Here is a 15,191-nt window from a genome sequence, read left to right as displayed (position 1 = left end):
GACTAGTGTATAGTGTATGTATAGGCTTGCATTAGCAATTGCACAGAGCTGATCATTTCTGCAAGTATCTCTTACATTCCAGACAGTTAACATCTCTCCCACGGATATCTCTCTGGGGAGATGACTTGATATCTCTTGGGGGGATGAGTTGTTGCAAGTCAAAACAAATATAGGAGATGAATTATGGGGATGATTTATTAGCCCACTAGCTGGAAAGAAACCAATGAATGCCAGAGATAACTAAAAGTATGGTATTAGAGACCTGTGATATAGAGGTATATTTTATTGTACCAAGGTAACAATCATGGGCGCTGTGATGGGAGACTGAAGGTATCTAGCTATGTGTATAGAAAATATATTCAGTTCATGATGGATTTACCCACAGGCCTTTTAGTTTATCAAGTATTAGATTTTCTCTTTTGTTCCTTCCATACATTGGTTAGTATTTCTACTTTCCTTTAGACACCAATTTTACCTACCTCCTCTTTCCTTACTCGTATTTTCTCTGTACATCTTTCCTCCTCCTCCTCCTCTCCTTCTCACTTTATCAGTGTTTTGCTATTTCTCCCTCCCTTTCCCATTGTTCGTGCACTACCTTATTATATTTGAGCTTTGCCTAGAAAATGTTAATCCAACTTCATTTATTGCTTTTATAAAACATTATAACTTTCAAAGCTTGATTGATGGTAAAGTTATTTTGTCAAAGCACTTGTTCCTACTTCTCCTTACCCTGAGCTGTGCCAGGCATGGTTAGTGGATTTGGGAAAGATAATAGTAGTTAGCATACAATCTGTACAATGCTTCAGGCAAATTGTCATCAATATATCCACATGTCTTATATAGGATGTGTTTATTCCTGTCTCAAGTACTCCTGTACTACATGCAGCTATCACATTAATCCTGCAATGTCTGCAAATACAACTGCTTTAGAGATGTTATAATTCACGGAGATAAAAGAAAATTTCAGATTACTGTTCTTGGCTAAAGGTAATCCCATTATGACTGCCCTTTCTCTTTGCAGCGTGGTTTCTAGTGTTGACTGGACCTAGACAAAAATAGATTTTGCAGGGGTCTATTATTTACCCACAGGCACTTCCCAGAGGTTATTATCCATACTGCTACAATAGGCACCATCTCTCTCTACTATACCTGCTATCCCACAGTCACACTCCCTTCCCAGAGACTATTATCCACTGTTACTATAGGCACCATCTCTCCCTACTATACCTGCTATCCCACAGTCACACTCCCTTCCCAGAGACTATTATCCACTGTTACTATAGGCAACATCTCTCCCTACTATACCTGCTATCCTGCAGTCACACTCCCTTCCCAGAGACTATTATCCACTGTTACTATAGGCACCATCTCTCCCTACTATACCTGCTATCCTGCAGTCACACTCCCTTCCCAGAGACTATTATCCACTGTTACTATAGGCACCATCTCTCCCTACTATACCTGCTATCCCACAGTCACACTCCCTTCCCAGAGACTATTATCCACTGTTACTATAGGCAACATCTCTCCCTACTATACCTGCTATCCTGCAGTCACACTCCCTTCCCAGAGACTATTATCCACTGTTACTATAGGCACCATCTCTCCCTACTATACCTGCTATCCCACAGTCACACTCCCTTCCCACTGTTACTATAGACACCATTTCTCCCTACTATACCTGCTATCCCACAGCCACAGTCCCTTCCCAGAGACTATTATCCACTGTTACTATAGGCACCATCTCTCCCTACTATACCTGCTATCCCACAGTCACACTCCCTTCCCACTGTTACTATAGACACCATTTCTCCCTACTATACCTGCTATCCCACAGCCACAGTCCCTTCCCAGAGACTATTATCCCACTGTTACTATAGGCACCATCTCTCCCTACTATACCTGCTATCCCACAGCCACACTCCCTTCCCAGAGACTATTATACACTGTTACTATAGGCACCATCTCTCCCTACTATACCTGCTATCCCACAGTCACACTCCCTTCCAAGAGACTAATATCCACTGTTACTATAGGCACCATCTCTCCCTACTATACCTGCTATCCCACAGTCACACTCCCTTCCCAGAGACTATTATCCCTCTGTTACTATAGGCACCATCTCTCCTTACTATACCTGCTATCCCACAGTTACAGTCTGTTCCCAGAGATTATTATCCCACTGTTACTATAGGCACCATCTCTCCCTACTATACCTGCTATCCCACAGTCACACTCCCTTCCCAGAGACTATTATCCCACTGGTACTATAGGCACCATCTCTCCCTACTATACCTGCTATCCCACAGTCACACTCCCTTCCCAGAGACTATTATCCCACTGTTACTATAGACACCATCTCTCCCTACTACACCTGCTATCCCACAGTCACACTCCCTTCCCAGAGACTAATATCAACTGTTACTATAGGCACAATCTCTCCCTACTATACCTGCTATCCCACAGTCACACTCCCTTCTCAGAGACTATTATCCCACTGTTACTATAGGCACCATCGCTCCCTACTATACCTGCTATCCCACACCGTCCTCTCTCTGAGATTATCTCTCCTTGATACCCACAACCCTATTTACCTGTCTTGCTCGGTCCCAAGCTGGGACCAGTGCACTTTGTCCTATATTGGCCTACCCAAAGACCATTTCAAATAAGAATCTTTCCTACAGGTCCACAAATAACACCCCTGGGAAAGATCATAGAATTGTAATTCTTTCATCCTGTTTTTTTTTCAGTAGGTTTCAGAATTCCACTGGTCACACTCCCTTCCCAGAGACTATTATCTCTCTGTTACTATAGGCACCATCTCTCCCTACTATACCTGCTATCCCACAGTCACACTCCCTTCCCAGAGACTATTATCCACTGTTACTATAGGCACCATCTCTCCCTACTATACCTGCTATCCTACAGTCACACTCCCTTCCCAGAGACTATTATCCCTCTGTTACTATAGGCACCATCTCTCCCTACTATACCTGCTACTCTCCCTACTATACCTGCTATCCCACAGTCACATTCCTTTCCCAGAGACTATTATCCCTCTGTTACTATAGGCACCATCTCTCCTTACTATACCTGCTATCCCACAGTTACAGTCTGTTCCCAGAGATTATTATCCCACTGTTACTATAGGCACCATCTCTCCCTACTATACCTGCTATCCCACAGTCACACTCCCTTCCCAGAGACTATTATCCCACTGTTACTATAGGCACCATCTCTCCCTACTATACCTGCTATCCCACAGTCACATTCCTTTCCCAGAGACTATTATCCCTCTGTTACTATAGGCACCATCTCTCCTTACTATACCTGCTATCCCACAGTTACAGTCTGTTCCCAGAGATTATTATCCCACTGTTACTATAGGCACCATCTCTCCCTACTATACCTGCTATCCCACAGTCACACTCCCTTCCCAGAGACTATTATCCCACTGTTACTATAGGCACCATCTCTCCCTACTATACCTGCTATCCCACAGTCACACTCCCTTCCCAGAGACTATTATCCCACTGGTACTATAGGCACCATCTCTCCCTACTATACCTGCTATCCCACAGTCACACTCCCTTCCCAGAGACTATTATCCCACTGGTACTATAGGCACCATCTCTCCCTACTATACCTGCTATCCCACAGTCACACTCCCTTCCCAGAGACTATTATCCCACTGGTACTATAGGCACCATCTCTCCCTACTATACCTGCTATCCCACAGTCACACTCCCTTCCCAGAGACTAATATCAACTGTTACTATAGGCACCATCTCTCCCTACTATACCTGCTATCCCACAGTCACACTCCCTTCCCAGAGACTATTATCCCACTGTTACTATAGGCACCATCGCTCCCTACTATACCTGCTATCCCACACCGTCCTTTCTCTGAGATTATCTCTCCTTGATACCCACAACCCTATTTACCTGTCTTGCTCGGTCCCAAGCTGGGACCAGTGCACTTTGTCCTATATTGGCCTACCCAAAGACCATTTCAAATAAGAATCTTTCCTACAGTTCCACAAATAACACATTCACCCCTGGAAAAGATCATAGAATTGTAATTTTTTCATCCTGGTTTTTTTTTCAGTAGGTTTCAGAATTCCACTGGTCACAACAAAATGGACCAGATGAGATACCTCAGTCATTGCACTTTTTATTAAAACCTTTATGTATAATAACTCTCAAGGCTCCCCATATCTGAATGAGCCCCCTTAAAGAGGTTGTTCCATCAGCATCTTTCCAGCCCATGAGCATAATGTCTGGCGCTTCTTAGATCCCCAGATGTTCCTGCTAGAAGGTGGGCATCAGAAGGTTTCCTGTGATTCTCAGAGAGGCAGCAGCTCTGTGTCTGGTTAAACCCTCCCCTAACCATGCAATTCACTGTACAGCTTTCTGCTCATTTTCCCTTGTAGCACAGTGGGCTCCGTGTCTAATCGCAGAGGAAGAACCTAATAAGGAATGAGTGATAAATCCACTATCCCCACTAACCTGCTCACCTGTGCCTAGGGCAGAGACCTCTGTTCCCTGCAGCTCTACCCAAGCTCTGCTAATCAGCTCATTTGAAGGAAAATCTTTTGGATTTTTAAATGCCTGGAATAGGAAATTGTGGCACCCTCAGGATCCAGCTCCGCTGGGCAGGAGATTGTGCCAGTCCAAGCAGAATGGTACAGAGCCTGGGCACCCAGCATGCTTAGCCTGAGAATGCTCCAGCAATGGAGCTGTGGGGGGTGATTGGCTGTCTCTGGCTGGCAGTGCTGATCCTTGCAGCGTTGCTGTCCAACGTTGTGGTGCTGATCTGCTTCCTCAGCTGCCCCGATATCCGTGGGCAGGTTCCTGGCTTGTTCACTCTCAACCTGACCTTGTGCAACCTGCTGCTGACTGTCATTAACATGCCTCTGACCCTGGTGGGGGTGATCCACGGCCACCAGCCTGACGGGGAAGGGTTATGCATGGCAGCAGGCTTCTTGGAAACTTTCTTGACCAGTAACTCCATGCTGAGCATGGCTGCCCTAAGCATTGACCGTTGGGTGGCTGTGGTCTTCCCACTCAGCTATCACTCAAAAATGCGGTACCAGGACGCGGCTGTCATTCTTCTTTACTCCTGGATCCACTCTCTAGCTTTCCCCACTGTGGCTCTGTGTCTGTCCTGGATTGGCTTCCACCAGATCTATGGCTCCTGTACGCTGTACAACAAGAGACCAGAAGAAGAAGCTTCCTTCTTGGCTTTTATAGTCCTCTTCCACCTGCTGAGCTTCCTGCTCTCCTTCCTAGTCCTATGTGTCACCTACCTACAGGTGCTCAAGGTGGCCCGCTCCCACTGCAGGAGGATTGATGTGATCACCATGCAGACTCTGGTTCTACTGGTGGATCTGCACCCCAGGTAGGTCATGCCCAAAATAGGTATAGGAACTAGCTTATTTCCACCCAGAACCCAAGGGCATCACATGGCACTTGAACACTTGAATGGTTTAGGGACAGAGCTATAATAAACCCATACAATTTAATTTTACTTTGCCTCAGCAAGGTAGTTAAAGAGCAAGCTCCCTTTTAAATGCAAAGTGTGTTAAAGATGGAAATTATGATAGCAAATGTGCAGTTGGTCTTATTTCTTTGGTTGGGACCCTTTGTTTTTCAGGCTCTAAAGTAAATCATAGAATGCTATCAGCTTACTAAGGTCATTCAACCCACAAAGTTTTTTTTGTTTATTTATTCTTCATTCTAACAAATGCCTGGTGGCTGGGATCAGTGGACCCTGCAACCTGATAGGTCCATATGAAAGTATGATAGAGCAAACGTTAACCATGAAAATAAAACAGATAAGAAGCACATAATGTCTCTGCATCATCCTTTAAAGGAGTGGTTAACTTTTAGTACGTTGTAGAATGGCTAATTCTATGCAACTTTTCAATATGGTTTTTGAATTATTTATTATTCTTTTTCTGACTCTTTCCAGCTTTCAGATTCAGTCCCTCTCCTATTCATATACCAGTCTCTAATTCAAATCAATGCTTGGTTACTAGGGCATGTTGGACCCTAGCAACCACATTGCTGAAATTGCAAACTGGAGAGCAGCTGAATAAAAAGCTAAAAAAAAACACAAATAAAAAATGAAAACTGATTGCAAATTGTCTCATCATACCGAAAGTTAACTCGAAGGTGAACAACCCCTTTAAGTTACTTTATGGTGAATCTTTCCTGTAGATACCCTGCTGGTTTCTACGGTGAGGTACCATAGCATTTTCAAGAAAACCAAACTGCCAGAAAATACAGATACACAAGCTCTTCCTGAGTGTATAATTGCATTCATTGGAAACATTTGCAATGTCTAATTAACAACAAACACAAACAATCAAGGGAAATTACATTTAACTTGGTTTCTGCAGTGTTTTTGAATCAGAAAAATAGTATTTTATTGATTTATATTTTAATGTTTTAATATTAATTTTTGTATCACCATTATCAGATGGGTTACTGTATGGCCAATGTCAGCAGGTTTAGAGTATAGTCACCATGAGTACGGTTAAAGTAAACCTAAAACAAGGACATTTATTTGCCCTAAAACATTTAAGGGCTCATTTATAGACTGTAAGGTAAAAGGGACAAAGTGCAAAAAATAGGCACAGGCCAGTCTGTATTTGCACTGCCCTACACATTATTCAGATACATAATTTAGGGGGCACTTGAAGGCACAGGGTGCAAAGGAGCCCAGTACAGTTTCCATATGGTAGGTTGTAATGACAGTGCTGCCATGCATTAGCTGGGGGTACGCATTGCACCTTGTTCCAAACTTGATATGGTTTGAGGAAGAGTGCAGGTATGCTCCAGATACAAGCTCTTTCTTAATGAGCACTGTGCAATTTTGTAACACTTAGTGCTCTATCATCCAGGGCATTGAAAAATTAGACTTTTAGTCTGCACTATAGCCACTATCAATAGGTTTGCTGTAAGGTCACTATTGGGTTACTGTATGACCACTATAAATAGGGTTGCTGTATGGTCAGTATTCAATCAGTTACTCGAGGGCCATTCTAAATAGGGACACTGTATGGTCACTCTCCATTGGGCTACTCTATGGCCACTATCAATAGGGTTATTGTATGGTCACTCTCCATTGGGTAACTCTATGGCCAATATCAATAGGGTTACTGCATGGTCACTCTCCATTATGTTACTATATGGCCACTGTCAATAGGGTTATTGTATGCCCACTCTGCATTGGGTTACTCTATGGCCACTATCAATAAGGTTACTCTATGGTCACTCTCCATTGGGCTACTCTATAGCCACTTTCAGTAGGGTTACTGTATGGGTCACTCTCCATTGTGTTACTCTATGGCCACTATCAATAGGGTTACTGTATGGACACTCTCTATTGGGTTACTCATTGGCCACTATCAACAGGGCCACTGTATGGGTCACTCTTCATTGGGTTACTCTATGGCAACTATCAATATGGTTACTGTATGGTCACTCTCCATTGGGCTACTCTATGGCCATTATCAGTAGGGATACTGTATGGTCACTCTCCATTGGGCTACTCTATCTATCTATAAATAGGGTTACTGTATGGTCTATATTCATTGGATTACTCTATAGCCACTATGGTCACTATGAATAGAGTTACTGTATGGTGGCAATCAGCAAGATTATAGTATGGTCTAGTGCAGGGTTATTGTATAGTCACAGTGAATTTAGTTACTGTACAGATATAGATACAGAACTGAGATTACTGTATGGATACTAGTAGCTGGGCTTCTCTATGCTCACTATGTATAGGGTCACTGTATGATCACTATCTGCAGGATTACTGTACTGTACTGTCACAGTGAATATAAAGAAATGTGGGTCAGTACTATACTGCAGTTTGATTTAGATTTGATTGATTAAGGCCATGGGCTCTGGCTACTCAAGCTTTGCACTGCCTCTGGTTGTTCACTAGTAATCTCCATTGTCCATGTTTGTTTTTAATTCAGTTTGGATTCGTATAAGCCAATGTATATGCCGTCCATGCAATGGTTTTTGAAGAGCCCCACCTACCCCGCCCTTGAACCACATTCATCCTGCCATATGTTTAATGACTGGTTGCACCACCTCCGTAGGCTTAGCCCTGATGTTAAAGGGTTTGGACAAGTATATTCAGGATTGGAAGCTATGACCGAGAAAAGCATAATCCAGTGTTCTGATATTCCCCTAAAGCACTTCTGCTCAAGTGAGCAGAACAGCATCTTCTCTATACACTTTCCTCCCTAACCTTTCCCTTATTCTTCCTGATATTTTCTCTCTCCTCGTATATTGTTATCTGCTCATCTGCCTCACCCCCTCCTCTGCACAATCCCATTACTGCCTTCTAGTATATTTTTGTCAAATATAAATATGAGATCAAGATCTAAAACATAAGAACAAAATTATGTACATACAACAATCAAGTCCAAATTCACACCAACAAAGGAAAGGCACCCAGGGCCGGAATATATTATTTCAGACGGCTTAAATGTGACCAAACAATGCGAAAGCAGCGGGAAGAAACAGAGGAACATTATATTGCTAATTAATAAATCTGAACCTAAGCTTCTAAACCTTTTATATTTTCCCTATGTCAGATAGAGACATTAAGCTGTGTGTAACAGTATTTCTCTTTTACCCAACTGTCCACCATGGAGTTATTACTGGCTCAGTTTACATTTTAGATTTAAAGGAAAACTATACCCCCAAACAATGTAGGTCTCTATTAAAAGATTCTGAGTAAAACAGCTCATGTGTAAAACCCTGCTTCATGTAAATGAACCATTATCATAATAATATACTTTTCTAGTAGTATGTGCCATTGGGTGATCATAAATAGAAAATTGCCATTTTAAAAAATAAGGGCCGCCCCCTGAGATCGTAAGATTCACTGTGCACACATACAAACCACATGTAAGGTCACATGAGCCAATTAACAGACAGAGTTCTGCCTTTTGCCTCCTCACTTCTTCCTGTTACAGTTAGTGTTGTAGTATTTCTGGTCAGGTGATCTCTGAGGCAGCACAGATAGAGTCACGAAATGGTGGTTCAAGGCAAGAGATGTAAAAGGGCAATATTTATGTAAATATATATTCCAGTTTGGTAAGATTCTTTAATATGTCATTCAATTTGATATAAACTGTTGCTTAAGTATTCATTTTGGGGGTATAGTTTTCCTTTAAGATGTCATTGTCTCACTGGACCAAACCACCATATGCCTCCTATTGTGTTATATACCCTGTAGCAAAAATCCAAAAAAAGGGCATGTGGTGGCAGTCTAGAGGTATAGAATGGCTATTAAGGGGACATGGTCAATTGAACAGGGTTGTAAATAGAATTGATCATAGATATGTTAAAGATGGACAGACAATGGCCATAAATCAAAATGTATGTCTTCATTCAGCCTTCATCCCCCTCACCCGCCAGTGTATGTTTTCCTCTGTATGGAGCACAATCCTCTAGCCGTAGCGCCTTCACCTATATATTTTTTTTCTCAAACAGCATATGACAATTCCAATCCCCCGAGAAGATATTTCCCTCCTGTCTATGTGACAAGTGACTGCTCTGTGCTGGGTACAAGTGACATGTAATTGTGTTTCCCCAGCTGTTTACAGGGAGCACAGGGTATTGCATTAATAAACATTGCCCAAATGTGTTTAACAAGAAGTGCTGGAAATTTGCTATTGTTTATGTTAAATAAGACTAGATGTCATCTTGGAGCTAACATTATTTTGTTGTCAGTGTCAGGCAGAGATGTCTGGAGGAGCAGAAGAGAAGGAGGCAACGGGCAACTAAAAAGATCAGCACGTTCATTGGGACATTCCTACTTTGCTTTTCTCCATATGTCATTACCAGGTAAGTCACCTATTCCTGTGCCGGTTCCTGGAACTTGTTATCCAGGACCTGGGGTTTTTCAGATGACGGATCTTTCCTTCATACCTTAAGTCTACTAGAAAATCATTTAAACATTAAATAAACCCAATAGGCTGGTTTTGCTTCCAATAAGAATTAATTATATCGTTAGGATCAAGTACAAGGCACTGTTTTATTATTACAGTGAAAAAGAAAATACTTTTTTTTAAAAATTTGGATTATTGGATAAAATGGAGCCTATGGGAGACAATTTTTTTTATAATTTGGAGCTTTTTGGATAACAAGTTTCCAGATAAAAGATCCCATATCCTTATCACATTTAGGCAAAAAGGTAATTTCACAGCAACAGCTGTTGGACTCCCACTCCAGCCGGTTGCAGGTTGGACATGGATGGTGCACAAATAGATATATACACCAGTTCTATGCAACCCCTTAGAAAACTACATTGGAATAAAGGATAATAAAGGATATTCTGAACCCAAAACCCTAGACCAGTAGTTACATGATTGTTATAGTGAACGGATTCCTGCACCCAAATGCTGTGAAAGCCTTTAGAATTAAATGGCAACTAATGATAGTGAAGAGCTATGTCTATGAATGTCTCCCTAGCCTGTTTCCAGGTGTCAGTGGCACTGCACATGCTCAGTGTGTTCTGAACTAGAGTCCTATATTGGGTCAGGTCCGGCAGACAGTTGCAATTCCCTGTGCAGGGAGTCCGTGGGTAACCCATCTGGGTACAGGACTACGGGACTTGTCCCTTCCACTCTTCACCGAGGTTCTCCACCTACTCATCTGATTAGGTTCTGGTGTGATGTCCGGTCCATTCACAGTGACGTCACTTCCAGTTGGTGGGTCCCGGGTCTGAAGATAATTTATTTGTAGTCCAGGTTGGGTAGCAGGTCTAGATAACGGAACATACTAGGTGGTGGGTCGGGTTGCAGGTCCGGGTTGGCTGCAGGTCTTTCAAACCCGACCCATGCAGGACCCTACTGAACTGCTCTAAAGGCAATGGTACAAAGAACATTTTGCTGCCCTGGGGTTTGTAGCTCCATGGTTGAGGAACAAAACCAATCCATCAATTTGCCCCTACATTAACTTTGAATTGAAGGCGTCTGTGAAGGCAACTGATACACTTTCAATTCCGTGTATATGGAGGGTTGATTTGGAGCAGCCATGCTTAATAAAAATGCCAGGGCTACAAACGCTCCTAATTTCCCCCGTGCCATTATCATGGATATGTTTAGTGATGAATGAGAAATTTAGCAGCTGAATCAAAATGGATATGGAACTTTGGGGGCATTTGTACTACCTAATTATTCTCTATTCTAGCATCCCTGTACACAAGGTGTAGCCTAAACCTTTTTTTGAATTTTGGTTGTCCTCCTTTAAAGTGGACCTGTCACCCAGACACAAAAATCTGTATAATAAAAGTCCTTTTCAAATTAAACATGAAATCCAATTTCTATTTTTTATTAAAGCATTCATAGCTGTTGTAAGCTCATTTAAAAATCTCAGCTGTCAATCAAATATTGTCGCCACTCCTCTATGCCCGTGGCATAGAGGCGGGGCAGACAATTACTTTCACTTTCCATTCAGCACTTCTTAGATGTCACTGCTCTCCATATATTCTCCCCGTTCTTTTTACCATTTAATTGTGTAGCCAGGGCATGGGGATGGACATTGTGTCCCCCATTTTGGTGCACAAACAAGATTCTGAGATGATGCAAGGCTTGTCTTAATAACAGTGTGCACAAAATGGCTGCTGCCTGTTTGATATAATTTTGAAATCCCAGACTGAAGGAAACAAGATTAAAATAATTTATATAGTGTAAATAAAGTTCATTTTGCTTGACTAATGTGATAAAATAGGATTTTGAATAATTTTTTTGGTTGACGGGTCCCCTTTAAGCGCATTTGGCGGCTGTTATTTAATGCTGTTGGAAGTTCTCTTTCCTGCACTCATTTCAAGGTCATAAAATATAATAATAAAAGCTGGGAGCTTGGACTCCAACCAACCTTTTAATTCAACACAACTGACTCTTTGATTTTAAAATCAAGTGCAAATGTTACCCCCAGGGTACAAGTCCCGTGCACTGCAGGCTCAGCTTCCTTCATGGCACAGTATCAGAAGGCTTTTGGGAAAGTCTAAATATACAGAGTTTGTTACAGAATGTGCACTCATTTGTCATCATCTGTGGTTTCTAAATCCAAGCTTGTCGGCACCAATGAGTTTCATTTGCACAAGGCACAGCAAAGGCTGTGGGGAGGGGTTGCTGGGAACTGTAGTTCCAATGGGAGGATGCAGGTTGGATATCCCTATATTACTGTACAATTCAGACTAATTAGTGTCAGCAAGCTCAGATTTAAACAGATGAAGGCAAACTCATAGACATACTATTGAGATTAAGCTGTGTATTTCCCTGCTGATTCTGTACTGAGCCTATGATAAAGCCTAGGGGCCCTCCTGAAATGTCAGGATCTACATAAATTGTTTATACTTATCTAGTGAAATCATATTGCAGGCCTACGCAGTATGGGAGAGGACAGCAACCTAATGCTCACTTGACTCTTTTTGGGCGGGAGCTGACACAAAGCTTCAGGAGGCAAGTAGACAAGAAGATTCTGCTACCGGTCGGGGGCTGAAATCAGCCCACAGATTTCGGCAGGCTGATTTCTCCACCTTCTGTCTAGGGTTGCCACCTTTTCTGGAAAAAAATACCGGCCTTCCTATTTTCTTACCATTCTTTCCTATTAATAATATTGGCATCAAGCACCATTTGTATCGGCCAGGCCAGTAAAATACCGGCCAGGTGGCAACCCTACTTCTATCCCTAGCCTTAGTTACCAGGAGAGGCTTTTTTCCTCCCCTGATAACTTGCAGGGCGCCACTCCAAAAAGCCTCATGGCAGGAGCACCCCTGGTAGGTGCCATAATCTTAGGCTCCCCACAGTGATTATAATCCCATAGCCAAGACTCCAGGTCAGTGTTCCTGTTTGCTGAAATCTGAGGTTCTTCTGTAGGAGCACAACAATGAAATCTTCTGCTGCTTGGATGTGTGCATTAGAGTGAATAGCCTAGCCTATGATTTAGTGCCCAAAAGGCACGAAACGCGTAAGGCATTTGGGATGTTGTTGTCCTAAATAAATACATTTTTTAACTACATCGTGGAGAGTGATCCAGTTTGTGCCAACCTTTTTCATTTGATATTCTGTCACAGTGCCTTCCTGAGCTGAAGGCTTAAGGTGTGAGCACCTGGATCCCCAAATGCATTGGGTAAGTTAAACCCTCAAAAAATTTAAAAAATTTATAATTTGGAGCTTGAAGCACTATACAAATTATTTATGTATATATGCCCTGGATCTGGTCTTCTCCCAAGAGCCTGCATGGACCTCCGATCGTTGACCCTATTTACTGGATAAGCCCAATATGGCCCAACCAAATTCAGTTGTATGGCTGCCATAAGAATGTGATTTCCAAATTGTTGCAGTGTATGTGTTTTTGTGTATTTGTTTAATGTTATTGGAACCTTAGATTGTAAGCACTACCAGGGCAGGGGCTGACGTGATTGTTATATAATCACTTTATATAATGGATGATTATATTTGTCTGGAATAACCCAAGATACCCCTTAGGGATAACCTTGGTTACATCTGTCACTTATCTCAATATCAGACAATCTAAATATGATTACGTTTGTGCCTTAATGTCACTTCCTATCGTTTTCTCTGCCCATTCAGGTTAGTGGAGATTTCATCATCGACTCCCATTAGCTCTCACTGGGGCATAGTGAGTCGGTGTCTGGCTTACAGCAAAGCTTTGTCCGACCCCTTCGTCTATTGCCTGTTACGGAATCAGTACAAGAGCTGCTGCCGGGAACTGGTGAACAAACTGTTAAAGCGCAGCTCCGCCAATTCTTCCGCCCAGAGGATGAACTCATACGTGGGAAGTTTGGTGTTAACCACCGAGCAATAAGTCTGGCAACACAACCAAGGAACAAGCAACCAAAAAATAACATCACACCAAAATTTTATTTATAAAGACAGATGTTTTTGTATTGTGATGGTTCTCCAAAAATGTAATTCCTGGAATACAGTATGTCCCCAACTGGGAAAGCCACATACAGTATTGTATGGTTTAGTGGGGAGCTGCAGGGCATTTAGGGTAACACTGTTTGGTACTGTACTTGATAGATGAATCAGCATTGTAAGAATGCATTTACATTTCTATTACATTTTTTAAATTGGTCCATAGGACTGCTGTATTATTCCGTGCCTACAGCAGTGCTACGTAACTTGCAGTACCCAGTGGTGTAAATAGGGGCAGCAGAGCCCATTGGGAGTACAGAGAATACTCAACCCCCATGTCCTGTAATGGATAGCACCCCTCTCCCTGCATGGGAACATGCACCATGACTGTGGGTGGCAGGGGTGTGCAGGGATCCAAAGTTATGTCATAGAAAATCAATTGTCTATCTGTTCTGTGTAATGGAGACAGTATTAGGACAAGAAAGAAAGGATATTTACCCTGTGCCTCTGAGCAAGAGCACCACCTTTCTCAGAGAGAGAGAATGTCCAATTTTACTCATGACGACTATTTGGTGGTGTATAAACTGGGAAAATCTTTTCCAGTTTAATTTTTGGACAAAGATTTTGAAATGTTGGAAAATTCACGTATTGGCAGAAATATGGAGATGGGGAACATATACTGTTTTCAGGCATTACTATTTAAGTCAGTGATGGCCTTTTAAGAATTGCTGGACTCCTAGCATCAGCCAAGGATCACAAGTAGACCAATAAACAGCTGAAGACCCACCAGTTGCCCCAACACAGACTTACTCACTACCCATTTAGCTTTCCCAGTGAGTAACAATGGAGCTCTGGACTTCACTTGGAAATAAAGGATGACATTTTTGTTTGGAAGGTTACCAATGGCTGGTTGTCTTTTTGAGGGGAGGCTAAACCTCCATTATTCTCTATGGCAATGTGTTTACCAACATCAATATGTACTACGCCCTGATGTTACCAGTCCTGTGGAATATTTCCTTTTATCGTACAGTCATGCCCATAAGAAGAAGGTTCCTTTGTTCTATTCATTCCAGAAAGATGCCTGGCAGCCTCAAGCACCGATTTGGAAATAAGCAGCCAAGTCTCAATCTCCAAATGGAATTATTTCTGCTGATTCTTGAATAGCAGCAGGGGACTTATCTAATGTGCGTGCAATCGTAATAGAGAGGAAAAAAAAGGATAAATGGAACATTGAGATCTGCAATAACTGCATAATCGACACTAGAAACG

General features: G+C 42.3%; 1 protein-coding gene across 1 annotated transcript; it reads left to right on the top strand.

The window, feature by feature from the left end:
• The first annotated feature begins 4,226 nt into the window (after nt 1-4,226).
• On the top strand, nt 4,227-13,976 carry gpr26.L (G protein-coupled receptor 26 L homeolog). Its single transcript, XM_018225137.2, has 3 exons — nt 4,227-5,401; nt 9,766-9,879; nt 13,635-13,976. Exons 1-3 carry the CDS (start codon nt 4,734-4,736, stop codon nt 13,867-13,869), a joined length of 1,017 nt encoding a protein of 338 aa, XP_018080626.1. The 5' UTR covers nt 4,227-4,733; the 3' UTR covers nt 13,870-13,976.
• Nucleotides 13,977-15,191: the final 1,215 nt, after the last annotated feature.

Source organism: Xenopus laevis, chromosome 7L, assembly GCF_017654675.1.
Source record: "Xenopus laevis strain J_2021 chromosome 7L, Xenopus_laevis_v10.1, whole genome shotgun sequence".
In the NCBI taxonomy this organism is placed as follows: domain Eukaryota; kingdom Metazoa; phylum Chordata; class Amphibia; order Anura; family Pipidae; genus Xenopus; species Xenopus laevis.
This window is presented reverse-complemented; position numbering and strand designations above follow the sequence as displayed.